Source organism: Triticum urartu, chromosome 2A (assembly GCF_056163025.1).
Source record: "Triticum urartu cultivar PI428250 chromosome 2A, HENAU_Tu73, whole genome shotgun sequence".
Classification (NCBI taxonomy): Eukaryota; Viridiplantae; Streptophyta; class Magnoliopsida; order Poales; family Poaceae; genus Triticum; species Triticum urartu.
Window position 1 is genome coordinate 630,935,367 of NC_141874.1, and position 22,992 is coordinate 630,958,358.

At 42.2% G+C, this 22,992-nt stretch overlaps 1 protein-coding gene across 1 annotated transcript; it reads right to left on the reverse strand.

Annotated features, from left to right (window-relative positions):
- Positions 1 to 21,215: 21,215 nt before the first annotated feature.
- Positions 21,216 to 22,153, reverse strand: LOC125539283 (histone H1-like). The gene is made up of 2 exons (XM_048702709.2): positions 21,954 to 22,153; positions 21,216 to 21,874 (listed from the first exon to the last, which is right to left on the reverse strand). The coding sequence occupies exons 1-2, from the start codon at positions 22,038 to 22,040 to the stop codon at positions 21,416 to 21,418; spliced, it is 546 nt and encodes a 181-aa protein (XP_048558666.2). The 5' UTR covers positions 22,041 to 22,153; the 3' UTR covers positions 21,216 to 21,415.
- Between the last annotated feature and the right edge of the window lie 839 nt (positions 22,154 to 22,992).

The following is a 22,992-nucleotide window of genomic DNA, read 5'->3' on the forward strand; positions in this document are numbered from 1 at the left end:
CCGTTTCTTAAAGTTTGGGGCTATGATGCTTATGTAAAAAAGTTTCAACCTGATAAGCTCGAACCCAAATCGGAGAAATGCGTCTTCATAGGATACCCGAAAGAACTGTTGGGTACACCTTCTATCACAAATCCGAAGGCAAGATATTCGTTTCTAAGAATGGATCCTTTCTAGAGAAGAAGTTTCTCTCGAATGAAGTGATTTGTAGGAATGTAAAACTTGATGAGGTAATTGTACCTTCTCCTGAATTGGAAAGTAGTTCATCACAGAAATAAGTTCTAGCGATTCCTACACCAATTAGTGAGGAAGTTAATGATGATGATCATGAAACTTCAAATCAAGTTACTACCGAACCTCATAGGTCAACCAGAATACGTTCCGCACCAGAGTGGTACGATAATACTATTATGAAGGTCATGTTACTTGACCATGACGAACCTACGAACTATGAGGAAGCGATGATGAGCCCAGATTCCGCGAAATGGCTTAAAGCCATGAAATCTGAGATGAGATCCATGTATTAGAACAAAGTATGGACTTTGATTGACTTGCCCATTAATCGGTGAGCCATTAAGAACAAATGGATTTTCAAGAGGAAGACGGACACTGATAGTAGTGTTACTATCTACAAAGCTCGAATTATCGCAAAAGGTTTTCGACAAGTTCAAGATGTTGACTACGATGAGATTTTCTCACTCGTAGCGATGCTTAAGTCTGTCTGAATCATGTTAGCAATTGCCACATTTTATGAAATCTGGCAAATGGATGTCAAAACTACATTCCTTAATGGATTTCTTAAAGAAGAGTTGTATATGATGCAACAAGAAGGTTTTGTCAATCCTAAAGGTGCTAACAAAGTGTGCAAGCTCCAGCGATCCATCTATGGACTAGTGCAAGCATCTCGGAGTTGGAATATATACTTTGATAAACTGATCAAAGCATATGGTTTATACAGACTTACGGTGAAGCTTGTATTTACAAGAAAGTGAGTGGGAGCACTACATCATTTCTGATAAGTATATGTGAACGACATATTGTTGATCGAAAATAATGTAGAATTTTCTGGAAAGCATAAAGGAGTGTTTGAAAAGAGTTTTTCAAAGAAAGACCTCGATGAAGCTACTTACATAATGAGCATCAAGATCTATAGATATAGATCAAGACGCTTGATATGTTTTCAATGAGTACATACCTTGACAAGATTTCGAAGTAGTTCAAAATGGAAAAGTCAAAGAAGGAGTTCTTGCCTATGTTGTAAGGTGTGAAGTTGAGTAAAGACTCAAAACCCAACCACGACAGAAAATAGAAACAGAATGAAAAGTCATTCCCTATGCCTCAGTCATAGGTTCTATAAAGTATGTTATGTTGTGTACCAGACCTATTATGTACCTCACCATAAGTTTGGCAAGATGGTACAATAGTGATCCAGGAGTGGATCACTGGACATCGGTCAAAAATATGCTTAGTGGGATAAGGAAATGTTTCTCGGCTATGGAGGTGACAAAGAGTTCGTTGTAAAGAGTTACGTCGATGCAAGCTTTGACACCGATCTGGATGACTCTAAGTCTCAATCTAGATACATATCAAAAGTGGGAGAAATTATCTAGAGTACCTCCATGCAAAGCATTGTAGACATATAAAATTTGCAAAATACATACGGCTCTGAATGTGGCAGACCCGTTGACTAAATTTCTCTCACAAGCAAAACATGATCACTCTTTGGGTGTTAATCACATAGCGATGTGAACTAGATTATTGAGTCTAGTAAACCCTTCGGGTGTTAGTCACATGGAGATGTGAACTGATCACATAAAGATGTGAACTATTCGTGTTAAATCACATGACAATGTGAACTAGATTATTGACTCTAGTGCAAGTGGGAGACTGAAGGAAATATGCCCTAGAGGCAATAATAAAGTTGTTATTTATGTTTCCTTATATCATGATAAATGTTTATTATTCATGCTAGAATTGTATTAACCGGAAACTTAATACATGTATGAATACATAGACAAACAGAGTGTCCCTAGTATGCCTCTACATGACTAGCTCATTAATCAAAGATGGTTAAGTTTCCTAGCCATGGACATGTGTTGTCATTTTATGAATGGGACCACATCATTAAAGAATGATGTGATGGACAAGACCCATCCATTAGCTTAGCATAATGATCGTTCGGTTTTATTGCTACTGCTTTCTTCATGACTTATACATGTTTCTCTGACTATGAGATTATGCAACTCCCGAATACCGGAGGAACACCTTCTATGCTATAAAATGTCACAACGTAACTGGGTGATTATAAAGATGCTCTACAGGTGTCTCCAATGGTGTTTGTTGAGTTGGCATACGTCGAGATTAGGATTTGTCACTCCGTCTATCGGAGAGGTATCTCTGGGCCCTCTCGGTAATGAAAATCACTATAAGCCTTGCAAGCAATGTAGATAATGAGTTAGTTACGGGATGTAGCACTACAGAACGAGTAAAGAGACTTGCCGGTAATGAGATTGAACTAGGTATTGAGATACCGACGATTGAATCTTGGGCAAGTAACGTACCGATGACAAAGGGAACAGCGTATATCGTTATGCGGTTTGACCGATAAAGATCTTTGTAGAATATGTAGGAACCAATATGAGCATCAAGGTTTCGCTATTGGTTATTGACCAGAGACATGTCTCGGTCATGTCTACATAGTTCTTGAACCCGTAGGGTCCACACGCTTAACGTTCGGTGACGATCGGTATTACGAGTTTATACGTTTTGATGTACTGAAGGTAGTTCAGAGTCCTGGATTTGATCACGGACATGACGGGTAGTCTCGGAATGGTCGATACATAAAGATCGATATATTGGAAGCCTATGTTTGGACATCGGAATGGTTCCGGGTGAAATCGGGAGTATACCGGAGCACCGGGAGGTTACCAGAACCCCCCGGGAGGTATATGGGCCTTATTGGGCCTTAGTGGAAGAGAGGGGATAGAAGCAAAGGAGGGGCGCCCTGATACGTCCATTTTGCATCATGCTTTTATATCGATATTTATTGCATTATGGGCTGTTATTACACATTATGTCACAATACTTATGCCTGTTCTCTCTTAATTTACAAGATTTACATAAAGAGGGAGAATGTCGGCAGCTGGGATCCTGGGCTAGAAAAGGAGCAAATATTAGAGACCTATTCTGCACAGCTCCAAAAGTCCTGAAACTTCACGGAAGTCATTTTCAGAATATATAAAAAATAATGAGTGCAAGAAGTTCACCAGGGGAGCCACACCCTGCCCACGAGGGTGGGGGGCACGCCCTACCCCCTGGGCACGCCCCCTACCTCGTGGCCCCCCTGGTGGCCCTTCGATGGCCATCTTCTGCTATATGAAGTCTTTCGATGAGGAAAAAAATCAGAAGCCATCTTTCCGGACGAGACTCCGCTGCCACGAGGCGGAACCTTGGCGGAACCAATCTAGGGCTCTAACCGAGCTGTTCTGCCGGGGAAACTTCCCTCCGGGAGGGGGGAATCATCGCCATCGTCATCACCAGTGTTCCTCTCATCGGGAGAGGGCAATCTCCATCAACATCTTCACCAACACCATCTCCTCTCAAAACCCTAGTTCATCTCTTGTATCCAATTCTTGTCTCCAAGTCCGGGATTGGTACTTGTGGGTTGCTAGTAGTGTTAATTACTCCTTGTAGTTGATGCTAGTTGGTTTATTTGGTGGAAGATCATATGTTCAGATACTATATGCATATTAATACCCCTCTTATTGTGAACATGAATATGCTTTGTGAGTAGTTACGTTTGTTCCTGAGGACATGGGAGAAGTCTTGCTATTAGTAGTCATGTGAATTTGGTATTCGTTCGATATTTTGATGAGATGTATGTTGTCTCTCCTCTAGTGGTGTTATGTGAACATCGACTACATGACACTTCACCATTATTTGGTCCAAGAGGAAGGCATTGGGAAGTAATAAGTAGATGATGGGTTGCTAGAGTGACAGAAGCTTAAACCCTAGTTTATGCGTTGCTTCGTAAGGGGCTGATTTGGATACATATGTTTCATGCTATGGTTAGGTTTACCTTAATACTTTTGTTGTAGTTGTGGATGCTTGTAATAGAGGTTAATCATAAGTGGGATGCTTGTCCAAGTAAGGGCAACACCCAAGCACCGGTCCACCCACATACCAAATTATCAAAGTACCGAACGCGAATCATATGAACGTGATGAAACCTAGCTTGACGATATTCCCATGTGTCCTCGGGAGTGCTTTACATCATATAAGAGTTTGTCCAGGGTTGTCCCTTGCTACAAAAAGGATTGGGCCACCTTGCTGCACTTTATTTACTTTTGTTACTTGTTGCTCGTTACAAATTATCCTATCACAAAAACTATCTGTTACCTATTATTTCAGTGCTTGCAGAGAATACCTTGCTAAAAACCGCTTATCATTTCCTTCTGCTCCTCGTTGGGTTCGGCATTCTTACTTATTGAAAGGACTACGATAGACCCCCTATACTTGTGGGTCATCAAGACTCTTTTCTGGCGCCGTTGGCGGGGAGTGAAGCGCCTTTGGTAGGTGGAATTTGGTAAGGAAAAATTTATATAGTGTGCTGAAATTTACTGTCACTTGTTACTATGGAAAGTAATCCTCTGAGGGGCTTGTTGGAGGTATCTTCACCCCGACCAGTAGAGCAAAGAGTTGCTCCTCAACCTACTGAACCTACTGAATATGAAAATGAAAATGTCTGCTTTGAAATTCCTTCGGGTATGATAGAAAAACTGCTAGCTAAACCTTTTGCAGGAGATGGAACATTACATCCTGATGAGCACCTAATATATGTGGATGAAGTTTGTGGATTATTTAAGCTTGCAGGTGTGCCCGAAGATGTTATTAAGAATAAGGACTTCCCTTTATCTTTGAAGGGAGATACATTGACATGGTATAGGCTATGTGATGATACGGGGTCATGGAACTACAAATGATTGAAATTGGAATTTCATGAGAAGTTTTATCCTATGCATCTTGTTCATCGTGATCGCAATTATATATATACTTTCTAGCCTCGCGAAGGAGAAAGCATCGCTCAAGCTTGGGGGAGGCTTAAATCAATGTTATATTCATGCCCCAATCATGAGCTCTCAAGAGAAATGATTATTCAAAATTTATATGCTCGGCTTTCTGATAACAATCGCACTATGCTCGATACTTCTTGTGATGGCTCTTTTATGACGAAGACTATTGAATTCAATTGGGATTTGTTGGAAAGAATTAAATGCAACTCTAAAGATTGGGACCTCGACGAAGGTAAGGAGTTAGATATGACACCTAAATTTGATGGTGTTAAATCTTTTATGGGTACCGATGTTTTCCGTAAATTTAGCACTAAATATGGACTTGACTCTGAGATAGTAGCTTCTTTCTGTGAATATTTTGCTACTCATGTTGATCTCCCTAGGGAGAAGTGGTTTAAATATCATCCTCCCATAGAAATAAAAGTAGTTGCACCTATTAAAGTTGAAGAAAAGACTATCACTTATAATGATCCTATTGTTCCTACTTCCTATGTTGAGAAACCACCTTTCCCTGTTATGATAAAGGATCATGCTAAAGCTTCAACTGTGGTTCGTAAAAGCAATATTAGAACTTATACACCTGCTTAGCAAATTAAAGTTGAACCTAATATTTTTATTGTTGAAGATCTCTTGTCTGATAATATTGATGGGCATGTTATTCATTTCCGTGATGAAACTGCTAGAATTGCTAAACCTTGTGCTAAAGATAAACCTAGATCTTTGGTAGGCATGCCTGTTATTTCTGTTAAAATAGGAGATCATTGTTACCATGGCTTATGTGATATGGGTGCCAGTGCTAGTGCTATACCTCATGAATTATACAAAGAAATTATGCATGATATTGCACCTGCTGAGATAGAAGATATTGATGTCACAATTAAACTTGCCAATAGAGATACTATTTCACCAATTGGAATTGTTAGAGATGTTGAAGTCTTGTGTGGGAAAACTAAATATCCTACTGATTTTCTTGTTCTTGGTTCCCCACAAGATAGCTTTTGTCCCATTATATTTGGTAGACCCTTCTTGAATACAGTTAATGCTAAGATAGATTGCAAAAAGGATGTTGTTACTATTGGTTTAGGTGATATGTCTCATGAATTTAATTTCTCTAAATTTTGTAGATAACACCGTGAAGAGGAATTGCCTAGTAAAGATGAAATTATTGGTCTTGCTTCTATTGCCGTGCCTCCTAGTGATCCTTTAGAACAATATTTGCTAGACCATGAAAATGATATGTTTATGAATGAAAGAAGGGAAATAGATGAAGTATTCTTTAAACAGGAACCTATCCTGAAACACAATTTGCCTATTGAAATCCTAGGGGATCCTCCTCCACCCAAGGGTGATCCCTTGTTTGAGCTTAAACTGTTACCTGATACTCTTAAATATGCTTATCTTGATGAGAAAAAGATATATCCTGTTATTACTAGTGCTAACCTTTCAGAGCATGAAGAAGAGAGATTATTGAAAACTCTGAAGAAGCACCGTGTTGCTATTGGATATACTCTTGATGATCTTAAGGGCATTAGTCCCACTCTGTGTCAAGACAAAATAAATTTGGAGGAAGATTCCAAACCAGTTCATGATCATCAACGACGGCTGAATCCTAATATGAAGGAAGTGGTAAGAAAGGAAATAGTAAAGCTTCTTGAGGCAGCTATAATTTATCCCGTTGCTGATAGTTAGTGGGTAAGTCCTGTCCATTGTGTCCCTAAGAAGGGAGGCATTACTGTCATTCCTAATGATAAAGATGAGTTGATCCCGCAAAGAATTATTACATGTTATAGGATGGTAATTGATTTCCGCAAATTAAATAAAGCTACAAAAAAAGATCATTACCCCTTACCTTTTATTGATCAAATGGTAGAAAGATTATCCAAACATACACAATTTTGCTTTCTAGATGGTTATTCTGGTTTCTCTCAAATACCTGTGTCAGCCAATGATCAATCAAAGACTACTTTTACTTGCCCTTTTGGTACTTTTGCTTATAGACGTATGCCTTTTGGTTTATGTAATGCACCTGCTACCTTTCAAAGATGCATGATGGCTATATTCTCTGACTTTTGTGAAAAGATTTGTGAGGTTTTCATGGACGATTTTTCCGTTTATGGATCCTCTTTTGATGATTGCTTAAGCAACCTTGACTGAGTCTTGCAGAGATGTGAAGAATCTAATCTTGTCTTCAAGTGGGAAAAGTGCCACTTTATGGTTAATGAAGGTATTGTCTTGGGGCATAAAGTTTCTAAAAGAGGTATTGAGGTTGATAAAGCCAAGGTTGATGCTATTGAAAAGATGCCATGTCCCAAGGACATCAAAGGTATAAGAAGTTTCCTTGGACACGCCGGTTTTTATAGGAGGTTCATTAAGGACTTCTCCAAAATTTCTCGGCCTCTGACTAATTTATTACAAAAAGATATACCATTTTTTTTTGATGATGATTGTGTAGAAGCATTTGAAATACTTAAGAAAGCATTGATCTCTGCACCTATTGTTCAGCCACCTGATTGGAATTTACCTTTTGAAATTATGTGTGATACTAGTGATCATGCTGTAGGTGGTGTTCTAGGGCAAAGAGTTGATAAGAAATTAAATGTTATTCAATATGCTAGTAAACTCTAGATAATGCCCAGAGAAATTATGCTACTACTAAAAAAGAATTCTTAGCAGTTGTATTCGCTTGTGATAAGTTCAGACCTTATATTGTTGATTCTAAAGTAACTATTCACACGGATCATGCTGCTATTAAATATCTTATGGAAAAGAAAGATCCTAAGCCTAGACTTATTAGATGGGTTCTCTTGCTACAAGAATTTGATTTGCATATTATTGATAGAAAGGGAGTTGAGAACCCCGTTGCAGACAACTTGTCTAGGTTAGAAAATGTGCTTGATGACCCACTACCTACTGATGATAGCTTTCCTGATGAACAATTAAATGTCATAAATGCTTCTCGTACTGCTCCATGGTATGCTGATTATGCTAATTATATTATTGCTAAATTTATACCACCTAGTTTCACATACCAGCAAAAGAAAAAGTTCTTCTATGATTTGAGACATTACTTTTGGGATGACCCACACCTTTATAAAGGAGTAGATGGTGTTATTAGACGTTGTGTACCTGAGCATGAACAGGAACATATCCTACGCAAGTGTCACTCCGAAGCTTATGGAGGACACCACGCTGGAGATAGAAATGCACATAAGGTACTGCAATCCGGTTTTTATTGGCCTACTCTCTTCAAGGATGCCCGTAAGTTTTTCTTGTCTTGTGATGAATGTCAAAGAATTGGTAATATTAGTAGACGTCAAGAAATGCCTATGAATTATTCACTTGTTATTGAACCATTTGATATTTGGGGCTTTGATTATATGGGACCTTTTCCTGCCTCTAATGGTTACACACATATTTTAGTTGATGTTGATTACGTTACTAAGTGGGTAGAAGCTATTCCAACTAGTAGTGCTGATCATAACACTTCTATTAAAATGCTTAAAGAAGTTATTTTTCCAAGGTTTGGAGTCCCTAGATATTTAATGACTAATGGTGGTTCACATTTTATTCATGGTGCTTTCCGTCAAATGCTTGCTAAATATGATGTTAATCATAGAATTGCATCTCCTTATCACCCACAGTCTAGTGGTCAAGTAGAATTGAGCAACAGAGAGCTCAAATTAATTTTGCAAAAGACCGTTAATAGATCTAGAAAGAATTGGTCCAAGAAACTTGATGATGCATTATGGGCCTATAGAACTGCATATAAAAATCCTATGGGTATGTCTCCGTATAAAATGGTCTATGGAAAAGCATGTCACTTACCTCTCAAACTAGAACATAAGGCTTATTGGGCTATTAAAGAGCTCAATTATGATTTCAAACTTGCCAGTGACAAGAGGTTATTTGACATTAGCTCTCTTGATGAATGAAGAACCCAAGCCTATGAGAATGCCAAATTATTTAAAGAAAAAGTTAAAAGATGGCATGAAAAAAGGATACAAAAGCGTGAGTTTAATGTAGGTGATTATGTATTGCTATACAACTCTCGTTTAAGATTTTTTGCAGGAAAACTTCTCTCTAAATGGGAAGGTCCTTACGTTATCGAGGAGGTCTATCGTTCCGGTGCCATAAAAATCAACAACTTCGAAGGCACAAATCCGAAGGTGGTGAACGGTTAAAGAATTAAACATTATATCTCAGGTAATCCTATAAATGTTGAAACCAATGTTATTGAAACCGTAACCCCGGAGGAATACATAAGGGACACTTTCCGGAACGTTTCAGACTCCGAAAAGGAATAGGTATGTGGTACGGTAAGCAAACTGACTCCAAAACAGTTCTAATGGCAATATTTCTTTGTTTTGGAATATTTAGAAAAATAGAAAAATAAGAAGCAGTCCGGGAAGGACACGAGGCCTCCACGAGGGTGGAGGGCGCGCCCCCCTACCTCGTGGGCACCTCGTCTGCTCTCCGGACTCCGTTTTCTTACACGGCACGTATTTTTGGTCAGTAAAAATTCATTATATAATCTCCCGAAGGTTTTGACTCCTCTATCACGCAAATATCTCTTGTCTTTGTTTTGAGCTGTCTTGCTGCAGATTAGAGCAACATGTCGTCCCAGGATTCGGAAGGAGAAAGCTATGTGGCTGATTACCTTGCAGATCCTAAGGTCTATGGGGATGTGGAGCATTGTGGCTGGACTATGGAAGAAGAAGAGGACTATGAACCCAGGGGAAGGGAGGAGACGAGCTCAGAAGAAGACGAAGTCCCATTACCTCAACCTGGGGACATGCATGTGGAGTTCAAAAAGTCAAGCCTCCCGGATAGAGTAAAGAAACCTAAGATCGAGTTTATCCCTTTTCGCCTCTTGCAGGAAAACAAGCAGGAACTATGCAAAAAGATACTGAGCCTGGAGTAGGAGATCGATGACCTAAGGGACCAAAATTCTGTCCTCAAGCGTAAATTAAGGAAGAAGCCTACGACATCAACAAAACCATCACCTTCTTCACCAACAAAGAAGAACTGAGCATCGGGTATGGGCACTCCCCTTGGCAACTGCCAAGCTTGGGGGAGTGCCCCGATATCGTATCACCATCACTTTTATCTTTACCGCTTTTCTTAGTTCAATCCTTTTGAAAATATTTTGATCTAGTAGAATAAAAGTTCTTAGTATGATCTAGTTGTGAGTTTTGCTTTATGATCCTTCTATGTAATCGAGTCCGTGAGCTATATAATAAAGATTAGTGTTGAGTCAAGGACTTGATTATTTTGCCATGATCTTGAGTGAATAAAAGAAAAGAGAAAGAACAAAAAGAAATAAAAGAGATCATATGGATCTTATGGAGAGTAATGAGCTCACATAGAAAAAGTATGATGAATAAAAGCTGTTGAGAGTTGAAAAACATAGTTTTGGTCATCGTTGCAATTAATAGGAAGTAATAAAGAAAGAGAGGTCTTCACATATAAATATACTATCTTGGACATCTTTTATGATTGTGAGCACTCATTAAAATATGACATGCTAAAGAGTTGACGTTGGACAAAGAAGACAACGTAATGGGTTATGTTTTCTTACATCTGAGATAAATTATATTGTCTTGGATCATCCAACATGATTGAGCTTGCCTTTCCCCCTCATGCTAGCCAAATCCTTTGCACCAAGTAGAGATACTACTTGTGCTTCCAAACACCCTTAAACCAGTTTTGCCATGAGAGTCCACCATATCTACCTATGGATTGAGTAAGATCCTTCAAGTAAGTTGTCATCGGTGCAAGCAATAAAAATTGCTCTCTAAATATGTATGATTGATTGGTGTGGAGGAAACAAGCTTTATACAATCGTGTGATATGGAAGAAATAAAAGCGACAAACTGCATAATAAAGGTCCATATCACAAGTGGCAATATAAAGTGACGTTCTTTCGCATTAAGATTTTGTGCATCCAACCATAAAAGCGCATGACAACCTCTGCTTCCCTCTGCGAAGGGCCTATCGTTTACCTTTATCTCCTACCTTACATAAGAGTCATGGTGATCTTCACCCTTCCTTTTTACATTTTATCTTTTGGCAAGCACAACATGTTGGAAAGATCCTGGTATATATGGCTAATTGGATGTGAGTTTTCATGAATTATTATTTTTGACATTACCCTTGAGGTAAAACGTTGTGAGGCAAAATTATAAGCCCCTATCTTTCTCTGTGTCCGATTAAAACTCCATACCCATAAGTATTGCGTGAGTGTTAGCAATTGTGAAAGACTATATGATAGTTGAGTATTTGGACTTGCTGAAAAGCTCTTATATTGACTCTTTCCTATGTTATGATAAATTGCAATTGCTCCAATGACCGAGATTACAGTTTGTTAGTTTTCAATGAAGTTTATGATTCATACATGAAATTGTGATTGAATTGTTACTTTAGCATAAGAGATCATATGACAAGGATTATATAAGTTGTTGTTCTAAGAATGATCATGATGCCCTCATGTCTGTATTTTATTTTTATCGACACCTCTATCTCTAAACATGTGGACATATTTTTTGATTTCGTCTTTCGCTTGAGGACAAGCGAGGTCTAAGCTTGGGGGAGTTGGCACGTCCATTTTGCATCATGCTTTTATATCGATATTTATTGCATTATGGGTTGTTATTACACATTATGTCACAATACTTATGTCTATTCTCTCTTATTTTACAAGGTTTACATAAAGAGGGAGAATGCCGGCAGTTGGGATTCTGACCTGGAAAAGGAGCAAATATTAGAGACCTATTCTGCACAGCTCCAAAAGTCCTGAAACTTCACGGAAGTCATTTTCAGAATATATAAAAAATACTGAGTGCAAGAAGTTCACCAGGGGGGCCACACCCTACCCACGAGGGTGGGGGTGCGCCCTACCCCCTGGGCGCGCCCCCTACCTCGTGGGCCCCCTGGTGGCCCTCCGATGGCCATCTTCTGCTATATGAAGTCTTTCGATGAGGAAAAAATCAGAAGCCATCTTTCTGGACGAGACTCTGCCGCCACGAGGCGGAACCTTGGCGGAACCAATCTAGGGCTCTGGCGGAGCTGTTCTGTCGGGGAAACTTCCCTCCGGGAGGGGGAAATCATCGCCATCGTCATCACCAACGCTCCTCTCATCGGAAGAGGGCAATCTCCATCAACATCTTCACCAGCACCATCTCCTCTCAAAACCCTAGTTCATCTCTTGTATCCAATTCTTGTCTCCAAGTCCGGGATTGGTACCTGTGGGTTGCTAGTAGTGTTAATTACTCCTTGTAGTTGATGCTAGTTGGTTTATTTGGTGGAAGATCATATGTTCAGATCCTATATGCATATTAATACCCCTCTGATTATGAACATGAATATGCTTTGTGAGTAGTTACGTTTGTTCCTGAGGACATGGGAGAAGTCTTGCTATTTGTAGTCATGTGAATTTGGTATCTGTTCGATATTTTGATGAGATGTATGTTGTCTCTCCTCTAGTGGTGTTATGTGAACGTCGACTACATGACACTTCACCATTATTTAGGCCTAGAGGAAGGCATTGGGAAGTAATAAGTAGATGATGGGTTGCTAGAGTGACAGAAGCTTAAACCCTAGTTTATGTGTTGCTTCGTAAGGGGCTGATTTGGATCCATATGTTTCATGCTATGGTTAGGTTTACCTTAATACTTTTTTTGTAGTTGCGGATGCTTGCAATAGAGGTTAATCATAAGTGGGATGCTTGTCCAAGTAAGGGCAGCACCCAAGCACCGGTCCACCCACATACCAAATTATCAAAGTACCGAACGTGAATCATATGAACGTGATGAAACCTAGCTTGACGATATTCCCATGTGTCCTCGGGAGCGCTTTACATCATATAAGAGTTTGTCCAGGCTTGTCCCTTGCTACAAAAAGGATTGGGCCACCTTGCTGCACTTTATTTACTTTTGTTACTTGTTGCTCGTTACAAATTATCCTATCACAAAAACTATCTGTCACCTATTATTTCAGTGCTTGGAGAGAATACCTTGCTAAAAACCTCTTATCATTTCCTTCTGCTCCTCGTTGGGTTCGACACTCTTACTTATCGAAAGGACTATGATAGATCCCCTATATTTGTGGGTCATCACGCCCCCCCCAAGCCAATCTGAATTGGGAGGGGGGTCGCCCCCCCTTTCCTTCCTTCTTCATCCTCCTTCCTTCTCTCCTAGAACCATCAAAGGGAAGTGGGAATCCTACTCCCGGTGGGAGTAGGACTCCCTTGGGGCGCGCCTAGAGAGGCCGGCCCCCTCCCCCTCCTCCACTCCTTTATATACGGGGGAGGGGGGCACCCCATGAACACACAAGTTGATCATTGATCCATTAGCCATGTGCGGTGCCCCCCTCCACCATAATCCACCTCGGTCATATCGTAGCAGTGCTTAGGCGAAGACCTATTCCGGTAGCATCATCATCACCGTCATCATGCCGTCGTGTTGACGAAGCTCTCCCTCGACACTCTGCTGGATCGTGAGTTCGTGGGACATCACCGAGCCGAACGTGTGCAGATCGCGGAGGTGTCATAATTTCGGTACTAGGATCGGTCGATCGTGAAGACGTACGACTACATCAACCACATTGTCATAACGCTTCCGCTTGCGGTCTACGAGGGTACGTGGACATCACTCTTCCCCTCTCGTTGCTATGCATCACCATGATCTTGCGTGTGCGTAGGATTTTTTTTTGAAATTACTGCGTTCTCCAACAGATCCATCTATGGACTGGTGCAAACATCTCGGAGTTGGAATATACGCTTTGATAAAGTGATCAAAGCATATGGTTTTATACAGACTTGTAGTAAAGCCTGTATTTACAAGAAAGTGAGTGGAGCACTACAACATTTCTGATAAGTATATGTGAATGACATATTGTTGTTCGGAAATAATGTAGAATTTTTTGGAAAGCATAAACGAGTGTTTGAAAGAAGTTTTTCAAAGAAAGACCTCGGTGAAGCTGCTTACATACTGGGCATCAAGATCTCTAGAGATAGATAAGACGCTTGATAAAGATTTTTCAATGAGTACATACCTTGACAAGATTTTGAAGTAGTTCAAAATGGAACAGTCAAAGAAGGAGTTCTTACCTGTATTGCAAGGTGTGAAGTTGAGTAAAGACTCAAAACCCAACCATGGCAGAAAAAAGTAAGAGAATGAAAAGTCATTCCCTATGCCTCAATCATAGGTTCTATAAAGTATGCTATGCTGTGTACCAGACCTATTGTGTACCTCACCATGAGTTTGGCCAGAGGGTACAATAGTGATCTAGGAGTAGATCACTGGACAACGGTCAAAATTATCCTTAGAGGACTAAGGAGATGTTTCTCGGTTATGGAGGTGATAAAAGAGTTTGTCGTGAAGAGTTACGTTGATGCAAGTTTTTTTCACCAATCTAGATGACTCTAAGTCTCGATCTAGATACATATTAAAAGTGGGAGCAATTAGCTAAGAGTAGCTCTGTGCAGAGTATTGTAGACATAGAAATTTGCAAAATACATACGGATCTGAATGTTGCAGACCCATAGACTAAACTTCTCTCACAAGCAAAACATGATCACTCTTTGGGTATTAATCACATAGCGATGTGAACTAGATTATTGACTCTAGTAAACCCTTTTGAGTATTAGTCACATGAAGATGAGAACTAATCAGATAAAGATGTGAACTATTGGTGTGAAATCACATGACGATGTGAACTAGATTATTGACTCTAGTGCAAGTGGGATACTGAAGGAAATATCCCCTAAAGGCAATAATAAAGTTCTTATTTATATTTCCTTATATCATGATAAATTTTATTATTCATGCTAGAATTGTATTAACCGGAAACTTAGTACATGTGTGAATACATAGACAAACAGAGTGCCACTAGTATGCCTCTACTTGACTAGCTCGTTAATCAAAGATGGTTAAGTTTCCTAGCCATGGACAAGATTTGTCATTTGATGAACGGGATCACATCATTAGAGAATGATGTGATTGACTTGACCCATCCGTTAGCTTAGCACGATGATCGTTTAGTTTGTTGCTATTGCTTTCTTCATAACTTATACATGTTCATATGACTATGAGATTATGCAACTCCCGGATACCGGAGGAACACTTAGTGTGCTATCAAATGTCACAACGTAACTGGGTGACTATAAAGATGCTCTACAGGTGTCTCCGATGGTGTTTGTTGAGTTGGCATAGATCGAGATTAGGATTTGTCACTCCGATTGTTGGAGAGGTATCTCTGGGCCCTCTCGGTAATGCACATCAGTATAAGCCTTGCAAGCAGTGTGACTAATGAGTTAGTTGCGGGATGTTGCATTATGGAATGAGTAAAGAGACTTGCCAGTAACGAGATTGAACTAGGTATTGAGATACCGACGATCGAATCTCGGGTAAGTAACATACCAATGACAAAGGGAACAACGTATGTTGTTATGCGGTTTGACCGATAAAGATCTTCGTAGAATATGTAGGAGCCAATATGAGCATCCAGGTTCTGCTATTGGTTATTGACCGGAGATGAGTCTCGGTCATGTCTACATAGTTCTCGAACCCGTAAGGTCCGCACACTTAACGTTTGATGACGATCGGTATTATGAGTTTATGTGTTTTGATGTACCGAAGGTTGTTCCGAGTCCCGGATGATATCACAGACATGACGAGGTGTCTCGAAATGGTCGAGACATAAAGATTGATATATTGGAAGGTTATATTCGGACACCGGAAAGGTTCCGGGGGTCATCGGATAAATACCAGAGTACCGGGGAGTTACCGGAACCCCCGGGGGGTCAATGGGCCTTCATGGGCCTTAGTGGAAATAGAGGGCAGCAAGGGAGCTGTGGGGCACGTCCCCCTAGGCCCAAACCGAATTGGTTTAGGGCTTGGGGGTCGGCACCCTCTTTCCTTCTCCCCTCCTCCTCTTTCCTTCCCCTCCTAGTTGGACTAGGAAAGGGGGAACCTACTCCTAGTAGGAGTAGGATTCCCCCCTTGGGGCGCACCCTATGAGGCCGCCGGCCCCCTCCCCTTGCTCCTTTATATACGGGGCAGGGGCACCCTAGAACACACAAGTTGACATTGTTTAGCCGTGTGCGGTGCCCCCCTCCACCATAATCCAGCTCGGTCATATCGTTGCAGTGCTTAGGCGAAGCCCTGCACCGGTAGCTTCATCATCACCGTCATCACGCTGTCGTGCTGACGAAACTCTCCCTCGACACTCAGATGGATCTAGAGTTTGTGGGACGTCATCGAGCTGAACGTGTGCAGATCGCGAAGGTGCGGTACCTTCGGTGCTAGGATCGGTCGGATCATGAAGATGTACGACTACATCAACCGCGTTGTCATAACGCTTCCGCTTACGGTCTACGAGGGTACATGGACAACACTCTTCCCCTCTCGTGTGCGTAGGAATTTTTTTGAAATTACTGCGTTCCCCAATAGTTCAGGGTCTGAAGCACTTGTTCGTGAAACACCTTGAATATTGCTGGAGTATATGTAGTTGCAGCTTGCCTTAACACATAGCCAACTTCTTCCTTGAGCTTGGGAGTAGTTTATGACACCTTGAAGTCATACTTGACCTCTACAAATCTTTTATCCGCTACTAGACGCTCAAAATGCTCGAAAAAAAGCATATCTAATATTAATGTACCGCTTTAGTTCATTATTCATGCTTTCACTTCTCTAGGCAGTGCTCATGTGGGATAATGTATTTCTGCCATTCACTATATTGCACATTACTCCCTTTTCTCAAACAGTATTTGCAACCACGTATTGTCACGTAGTCCATATATGTCTATCGTTTTATTCCATTCATTTATAAAATCGTCTTCTTCCTCAATTTCATAGATACAATGCTGAAAATCAGCATTGAACTTCTTATATTCTTCAACAACCCTAGCAAGGTGCTAGCAAGCATTTTGATTCATATGCCACACACAAAGTTTATGGTGAGACTGAGGAAGGACTTTACTGATTGCGTTGGCCATTACTGCATCTTCATCGATCAGAATACTCCTTGGATATTTCCCATACATGGTTGTTAGAAATGTTCTAAAAAGCCAACCAAAACTTTTAGTTGTTTCATCATAGATAAGCATAGCACCAAAGGTGCGGTGAGCTTAGTGCTTTGGTGTTGTTCTGGTTCATCTTTGCTCTGCGATGACGCAAGATGCCTTCCCAACTTGCTAATCGTTCCGGATTCTTGTGGCGGAGCTCCCAGTCAAGGTTCATGGTGTCACTCGTTGGTTGTGGTTGCTCCTGAGTTGTGTCGTGAGGTTCGGTTTACACGCCGGTGTGGCGCGTTAGGTTGCTTGCTTAGTCTTGGTATTGTGATCCCTCCACAACACCTCACATCTACTTGTGCCTCCTTTATTGTTGGTCCTTCGGTCTGCTAGCTAGGTCGGGCCTTGTCCTGGTCGTCCTTTTTTCCTCACCTCTGTAACTTTGTTACTTGTACGGTTTTCGGCCTAATTTTCCTCATAAACAGGGTCAATTTGTTTAGGTTTTCGATCCGGTTTCCCTCATAAACTGGATCAACCAAAGCTTAAGAGGCAACTCTTGGCTTCGGCAGCTTTTTGAGCAATATATTCCGGCGGGGAGGATTCCCCTCCCCCCCCCAGTGACCGTTCAAAAAAAATGCCTACAGATTTGCGACTTTAGCGTTTGCTATTTATCCTTCTGTGACTTTCCTTTGGGGTCTTAAGTATAGGGCCATGTCTCCGGTAGCAAGAGGATGGTTATGTGCTACCTCAAATCCATACACATAATATAACCGTTTTTGAGACTTATCTTCATATGGGCTTGACAACCACATCATGTTTCGGGCCTAGTGTAACTAAAAGAATCCTCTCTGCTATCTTCAACACGTAAGCCTGTCAATTAAAGTAATTATCTTAGTGAATCAAAAAATCAATAGTATAACCAAAACAAAATAAATACAAGCAACCCATACCTTAACGGGAGCATGTAAATGTATGTTGTTGTATTACAATACTATTCTTCACTTTATGGTGACTCCCTCTTCGGAAGCTAAAACCAGTAGCTTTTGCATATTTGTTATAAAAGGAGTAGGCCTCCTCTTCAGATAAAAATGTCAATCTTTGGTAACTTGTTGTCACTACAATTTGCTGCAACATTTTCTTGCAAATAATGTATGAATTAGTATTCAATTTTGTTAATGCACATTTTTCACATATGTTGTATTGTGCTTACCATGCGTTATTTTATTGGATTTATGAAACAAGGATTAAAAAAAGACTACCCATGTCATAACAATACTGTCAAACAATGTAGACTAATATTCATGGGCCGCTGTTTTATTAGAATATGCTGAGTGGGGTATTAACTGAGTATTAAGCATCTATTCTGACATGCGCAATTTCGTCATGTACGAGGCATAAAGCTAGTATAGTTGTAGCCTATCCATAAGCTCCATCATCCTATACGGAGCAACACAGATAATTTTCCAATCATGATCGATATTTTTAATTTTGTTTTCATCAGGGAGAATTAATGTTCTACAATCATGAAGGCATTTTTGATCTTTTCAGCAGGGAAAATTAAGCAATAGATTCCACAAGGGAAGAACAATGAAAAGAGATCATGAAGACTATACTTTTGGTCCCTGAGATTCATCACCGTCCTCATGGATCCAAGGATTGATGCTTGAAGAAGCCATGGGGAACGAGATGCCCCTTTCCTTCAGCCCCTAGGTTGCCTTGCTTCTGCCCAATTGATGCACCTTAGCCTCCCGTAGATTTCCTTTCTTCCGCCTGATATTGAACTTGTTTGATGTGCTTTTGCCAAGATCTTGTTCTTGATTGATGTGGGTGATCTAATATGGTGGTGAGATTTTCGTGCTTCCTATATGGATAATCAGGAATATATGTGTTTCTGTCTGGATTAACACAAGTCTAAGAGGTTTGGCGCCCAAACCTCTTTGTTGTATATGTTGGCGGCAAAAAAATGAGATTAACCTCCTTTTCCCTCCAGATTAGTGCAGCGAGAGTATTGCCAAGTATTACGGACACATAACCGAGAGAGAATACGAGTTTTTTTTAATGTTTTTTCTTACGCTGGAAAAGGGATGCGGGTGGAGAGATAAGTCATGCAGCCGTTGGATTGTAAAATAAGTCACATGCACGGAACGGGAGCAGGCAAGCCTCGTCCACTTTTGACATTAGTTTCATACATTGTGAAGGGTGTTGCCAAAAGAAGAAAAGAGAAAATCGATGCTTCTATGAGCGCCGATGCCAAGTTAGCCCAACACAATAAATAATTATTTGTTATCAGTCGAGCGCTTGGACACAATATTGAGCGGGAGGACAATGGCATGCCATTCTGGATAAAAGGAGAGATGTGGTTAGTTCTTTATCCTATTGTGTTCAGTCATGGGACCAACTATACAGATATTTGAAATTACACACGTTGTGGACATGATGATAAATATGGCGCCGATGCCACATCCCGCTTAATGCTCAAATTTGGCAACAACACATTGTGGATGCCCTAAGCGTCACACACGTGCAGCTGCGACCGGCCCACACGTGTACATTTTGTCACAGGGTCCGGTGGAAAGCGACACGCGCAGGGCCAGGCCGGCAAAATCCAGGCCCTGTGCCAAACTCTGGAATGAGGGCCTATCTTTCAATGGACGAGATACAAAGAAACATTGGGCAGAGTAATCTAAAAGAGAGCACAAAAAAGATTTAAATTCCAAACCATATATAATAGTGATTCAGTAGAAATAATAAATATTTGATACCTTTTGTTCCCATTGATTATCCTATCGGCATATTCATCTTTGAAGCAACAAGGTCAGCTCGCTATGCGCCCTGGAAAATAGAAGAGATCAGAGGGTTAAAACCAACTCTGGTACACTTGATAAAAGGCAGCAACCTTTTATCGTTCAATAAAAATAAAAGGCAGCAACCCACTCCCACTTGAAAAATGCAGTAAAGTAGCAGGGCAAGCACACTGAAATTTGGGCAGCATATAAAGGAAAATTTAGACAGCCTATGCACTGAAAATTGGACAACATCAACACTGAATTTCTGTACAACAAAAAACTGAAATTGTGAGAGGAGATACTCTCATACACTGAAATTTGAATAGCAAGAAGAATGAAAATCTGAAATAAATTACAATGAATTATGGACATCAACAAGACTGAATCACGGGTACTCGTACGTTGTCAACAAGGCTGAACCAGTCTCAAGGATGAGCTGATCGTGAGTAGGGGATACCGTCGTGTTGGCTTACAGGGCATAAAGTGCGGGTGAGCCAAGATGTAGAGCACGAAGAAGGACGAACTGCACCAGCTCCCTGACATTCTCTGCGGGGTCCTCGTACCGCAGGATGGAGCGTGCTTTGCGTGGCTGCGATGTGGAGCGGCGGCGTTGGTTGCCTGGGACCGAGCGATTTCTCATTGGATCAGCGCAAGATCAGGGCCTGTTTCGGGCTAGTGGGTGTGGCTAGCGAGCTGGACCTTTTACTGGGAAATGGGCTGTTTCCAAAATCTGGGGGCCCTGTGCAGGCCGCACGGGTTGCACACCCATGGGCCCGGGCCTGGACACGCGGTGCTTCGTTGTGCTCATGCAAGGGCATTTCGTTATTCTTACTCAAAAGGATGTATTCCTCGCAATTGCTACACAGTGGGGGTTAGATGTGAAAAAGATCGGAACGGTTCATTGCGCGGACTACGCGCTTTTAATTTGGACGTAAGGATGGCGTCGCCGTTAGATAGTTGATCGGCAAGCGCGGGATTAGTGGAGGGGATTGGCGAGACGCGGCGGTTTGGAACTGGCGATTCCTGTGATTCTGTCTGCACGCAGCCGCAACAGCCAGGCACGCCCGGCTGGTCGAAACCCTGCGGAATTCTCAGGCGACCCGTCGACCGCCGTTCCTACCCCCTAGTTTACAATTGATTGGGGGCAGGTGATCGGGAGTTCCACCGCATGGTACGAGGCCGTTACCGTGCGCAGTGCCCTCAATCTTGTAGAACCTGCCCAGAGGCCTCAACTGAACTTGAACAAGTAGAAAGGGGCGAGGGGGAAATTGAGGATCGCAAATGCTCAGGATCGAAGTACAACCAACAAACAATCGCTATTCTCAGGATCAAACTGACGACATGTAGAAATTGGGAAACTGCAAATTCATTTCAGAGTTTGAGCTGGATACATCTGACACCTGAACATTCCAGACACTAAACACCACCAGCGATAGTACATAGAACCTGCCTAGCAGAACCGAAGCCTAAATCAGGGAGGATGAGGCATCCTTTTGTACAGACCCAGAGCACCAACGCACACCTAAAACCACCTATAAGATCAGATCAGATCAAGCGGAGGCGACCTTGCGGGCCTTCTTGGCGGCCGGGGAGCGGACGGTCTTCGGCTTCGCCTTGGCCTTCGCCGCGGGCGACTTCTTGGCTTTGGCGACCAGCTTCTTCTTCTCGGATGCCTTGCGCTTCGTGCCAGCGGCGGCGGCCTTCTTGGGCTTCGCGGAGGCCTTCTTCTTGGGCTTGGCGGCGTCCTTTGCGGGCTTCGCCGCAGCCTTGGGGGCGGCGGGCTTGGCCTTGGGCTTGGGCGCGTCCTTCTTGGCGGCGTCGGAGAGCTTGTAGGAGGCCTTGACCTTGACGAGCTTGCCCTTGGCGGCGGACGCGCGGAGCTGGACGGAGAGCATCTTCTTGAAGTTGGCCGGGAGGGCCTTGCCGTGCTTCTCCTCGATGAACTTGGCGATGGCGACCGAGCTCGACCCGGTCCTGTCCTTGAGAGCCGCGATCGCCTCCTTGATCATCTGCGCAAGATCCAATCAGCCCAATCGCAATCAAAACCATTCAATCAGAGGGGGACACATGAGAGGCTCGGACGCTCACCTCGAAGTAGGTCGGGTGGGCGGCTCCAGCGGCGGAGGTCTTCTTCGGCTTCGGCGCTGAGGCGGAGGGCTTGGCCAAAGCAGTCATGGTGGCTAGTCGAAGAAAATATCTGAAAGGGAAACTGCTACGTGTGCGGTGTGCTCTGCTCGCTTGCGGCTTCAGAAAAGAGCTCGAGAGGTGGATGGATTCGAGAGAACCGGGTGGAGGCTCGTATTTATAGTCCCGGAGGGGAGCGATCCGGGAGGGTGGGAATGCTGCGATCTCATTGGCTGGAGGGGGAGTGCCGCGGATTGTGAGTGCGAGAGAAGGGGCGGGCGAGCAGCTCAATTACCCCCGCGAGACTGGGTTAAAATTGGAAGGGAGGCTCTATTTGTCATGAGCCTGAAAAGAAAAACAGTTGCATCAGTGGCTTTTTATACGAATTGTCAGATCTTGATCCAATGGTTCAAAATAGATCACGCTACTGTTCATCATTTTCTTCCCTTCCTTCTTCCTTCTCCTGATCCCCCAGCCTACCCCGTCCTAATCGTCGGTCTCCATCACCCGTGGCCGGCGGTTGCTACCACGCACCGCCTCGCCCTCCCCCACCGCCATTGCTAGCCATTGCCTCGGCCATCCCTCTAAGCCCGACACCATCCATAAGAACTTCCGGCAATCCCCTGCACCCCCATCCCATAATAAGATACTCCCTTCGTTCCAAATTACCCGTCGCATAAATGGATGTATCTAGAACTAAATATATCTCGATACATCCATACCTGCGACAAGTAATTCGGAACAAAGGGAGTAGATAACAAGGACACTATTTCACCCTAAGATAAATGGTGGGGCTAGTTCTTCTCCGGCGAGGTTCGGGCAAGAGGGAAGGAAGAAGGAAAAAAGTGACTAATGGGAGAAGAAATTCCAGGCACCTGAGAAAATAGCAAATCCGAACACAATACAAAACACCAAATGGCGGACAAGTTTCACACTGAACCTTAAAACCGAACACTAAATAAACCGTCAAATCGTTTAAAACATTTTTCGGCTTTCGATCACA

Bases quoted from the DNA above. Each gene is read 5' to 3' on its own strand.
- LOC125539283 (XM_048702709.2), bottom strand. From the start codon at position 22,040: ATGACTGCTTTGGCCAAGCCCTCCGCCTCAGCGCCGAAGCCGAAGAAG. The intron at 21,875-21,953 runs GTGAGCGTCCGA...GATCTTGCGCAG, and splicing joins CCCACCCGACCTACTTCGAG to ATGATCAAGGAGGCGATCGC.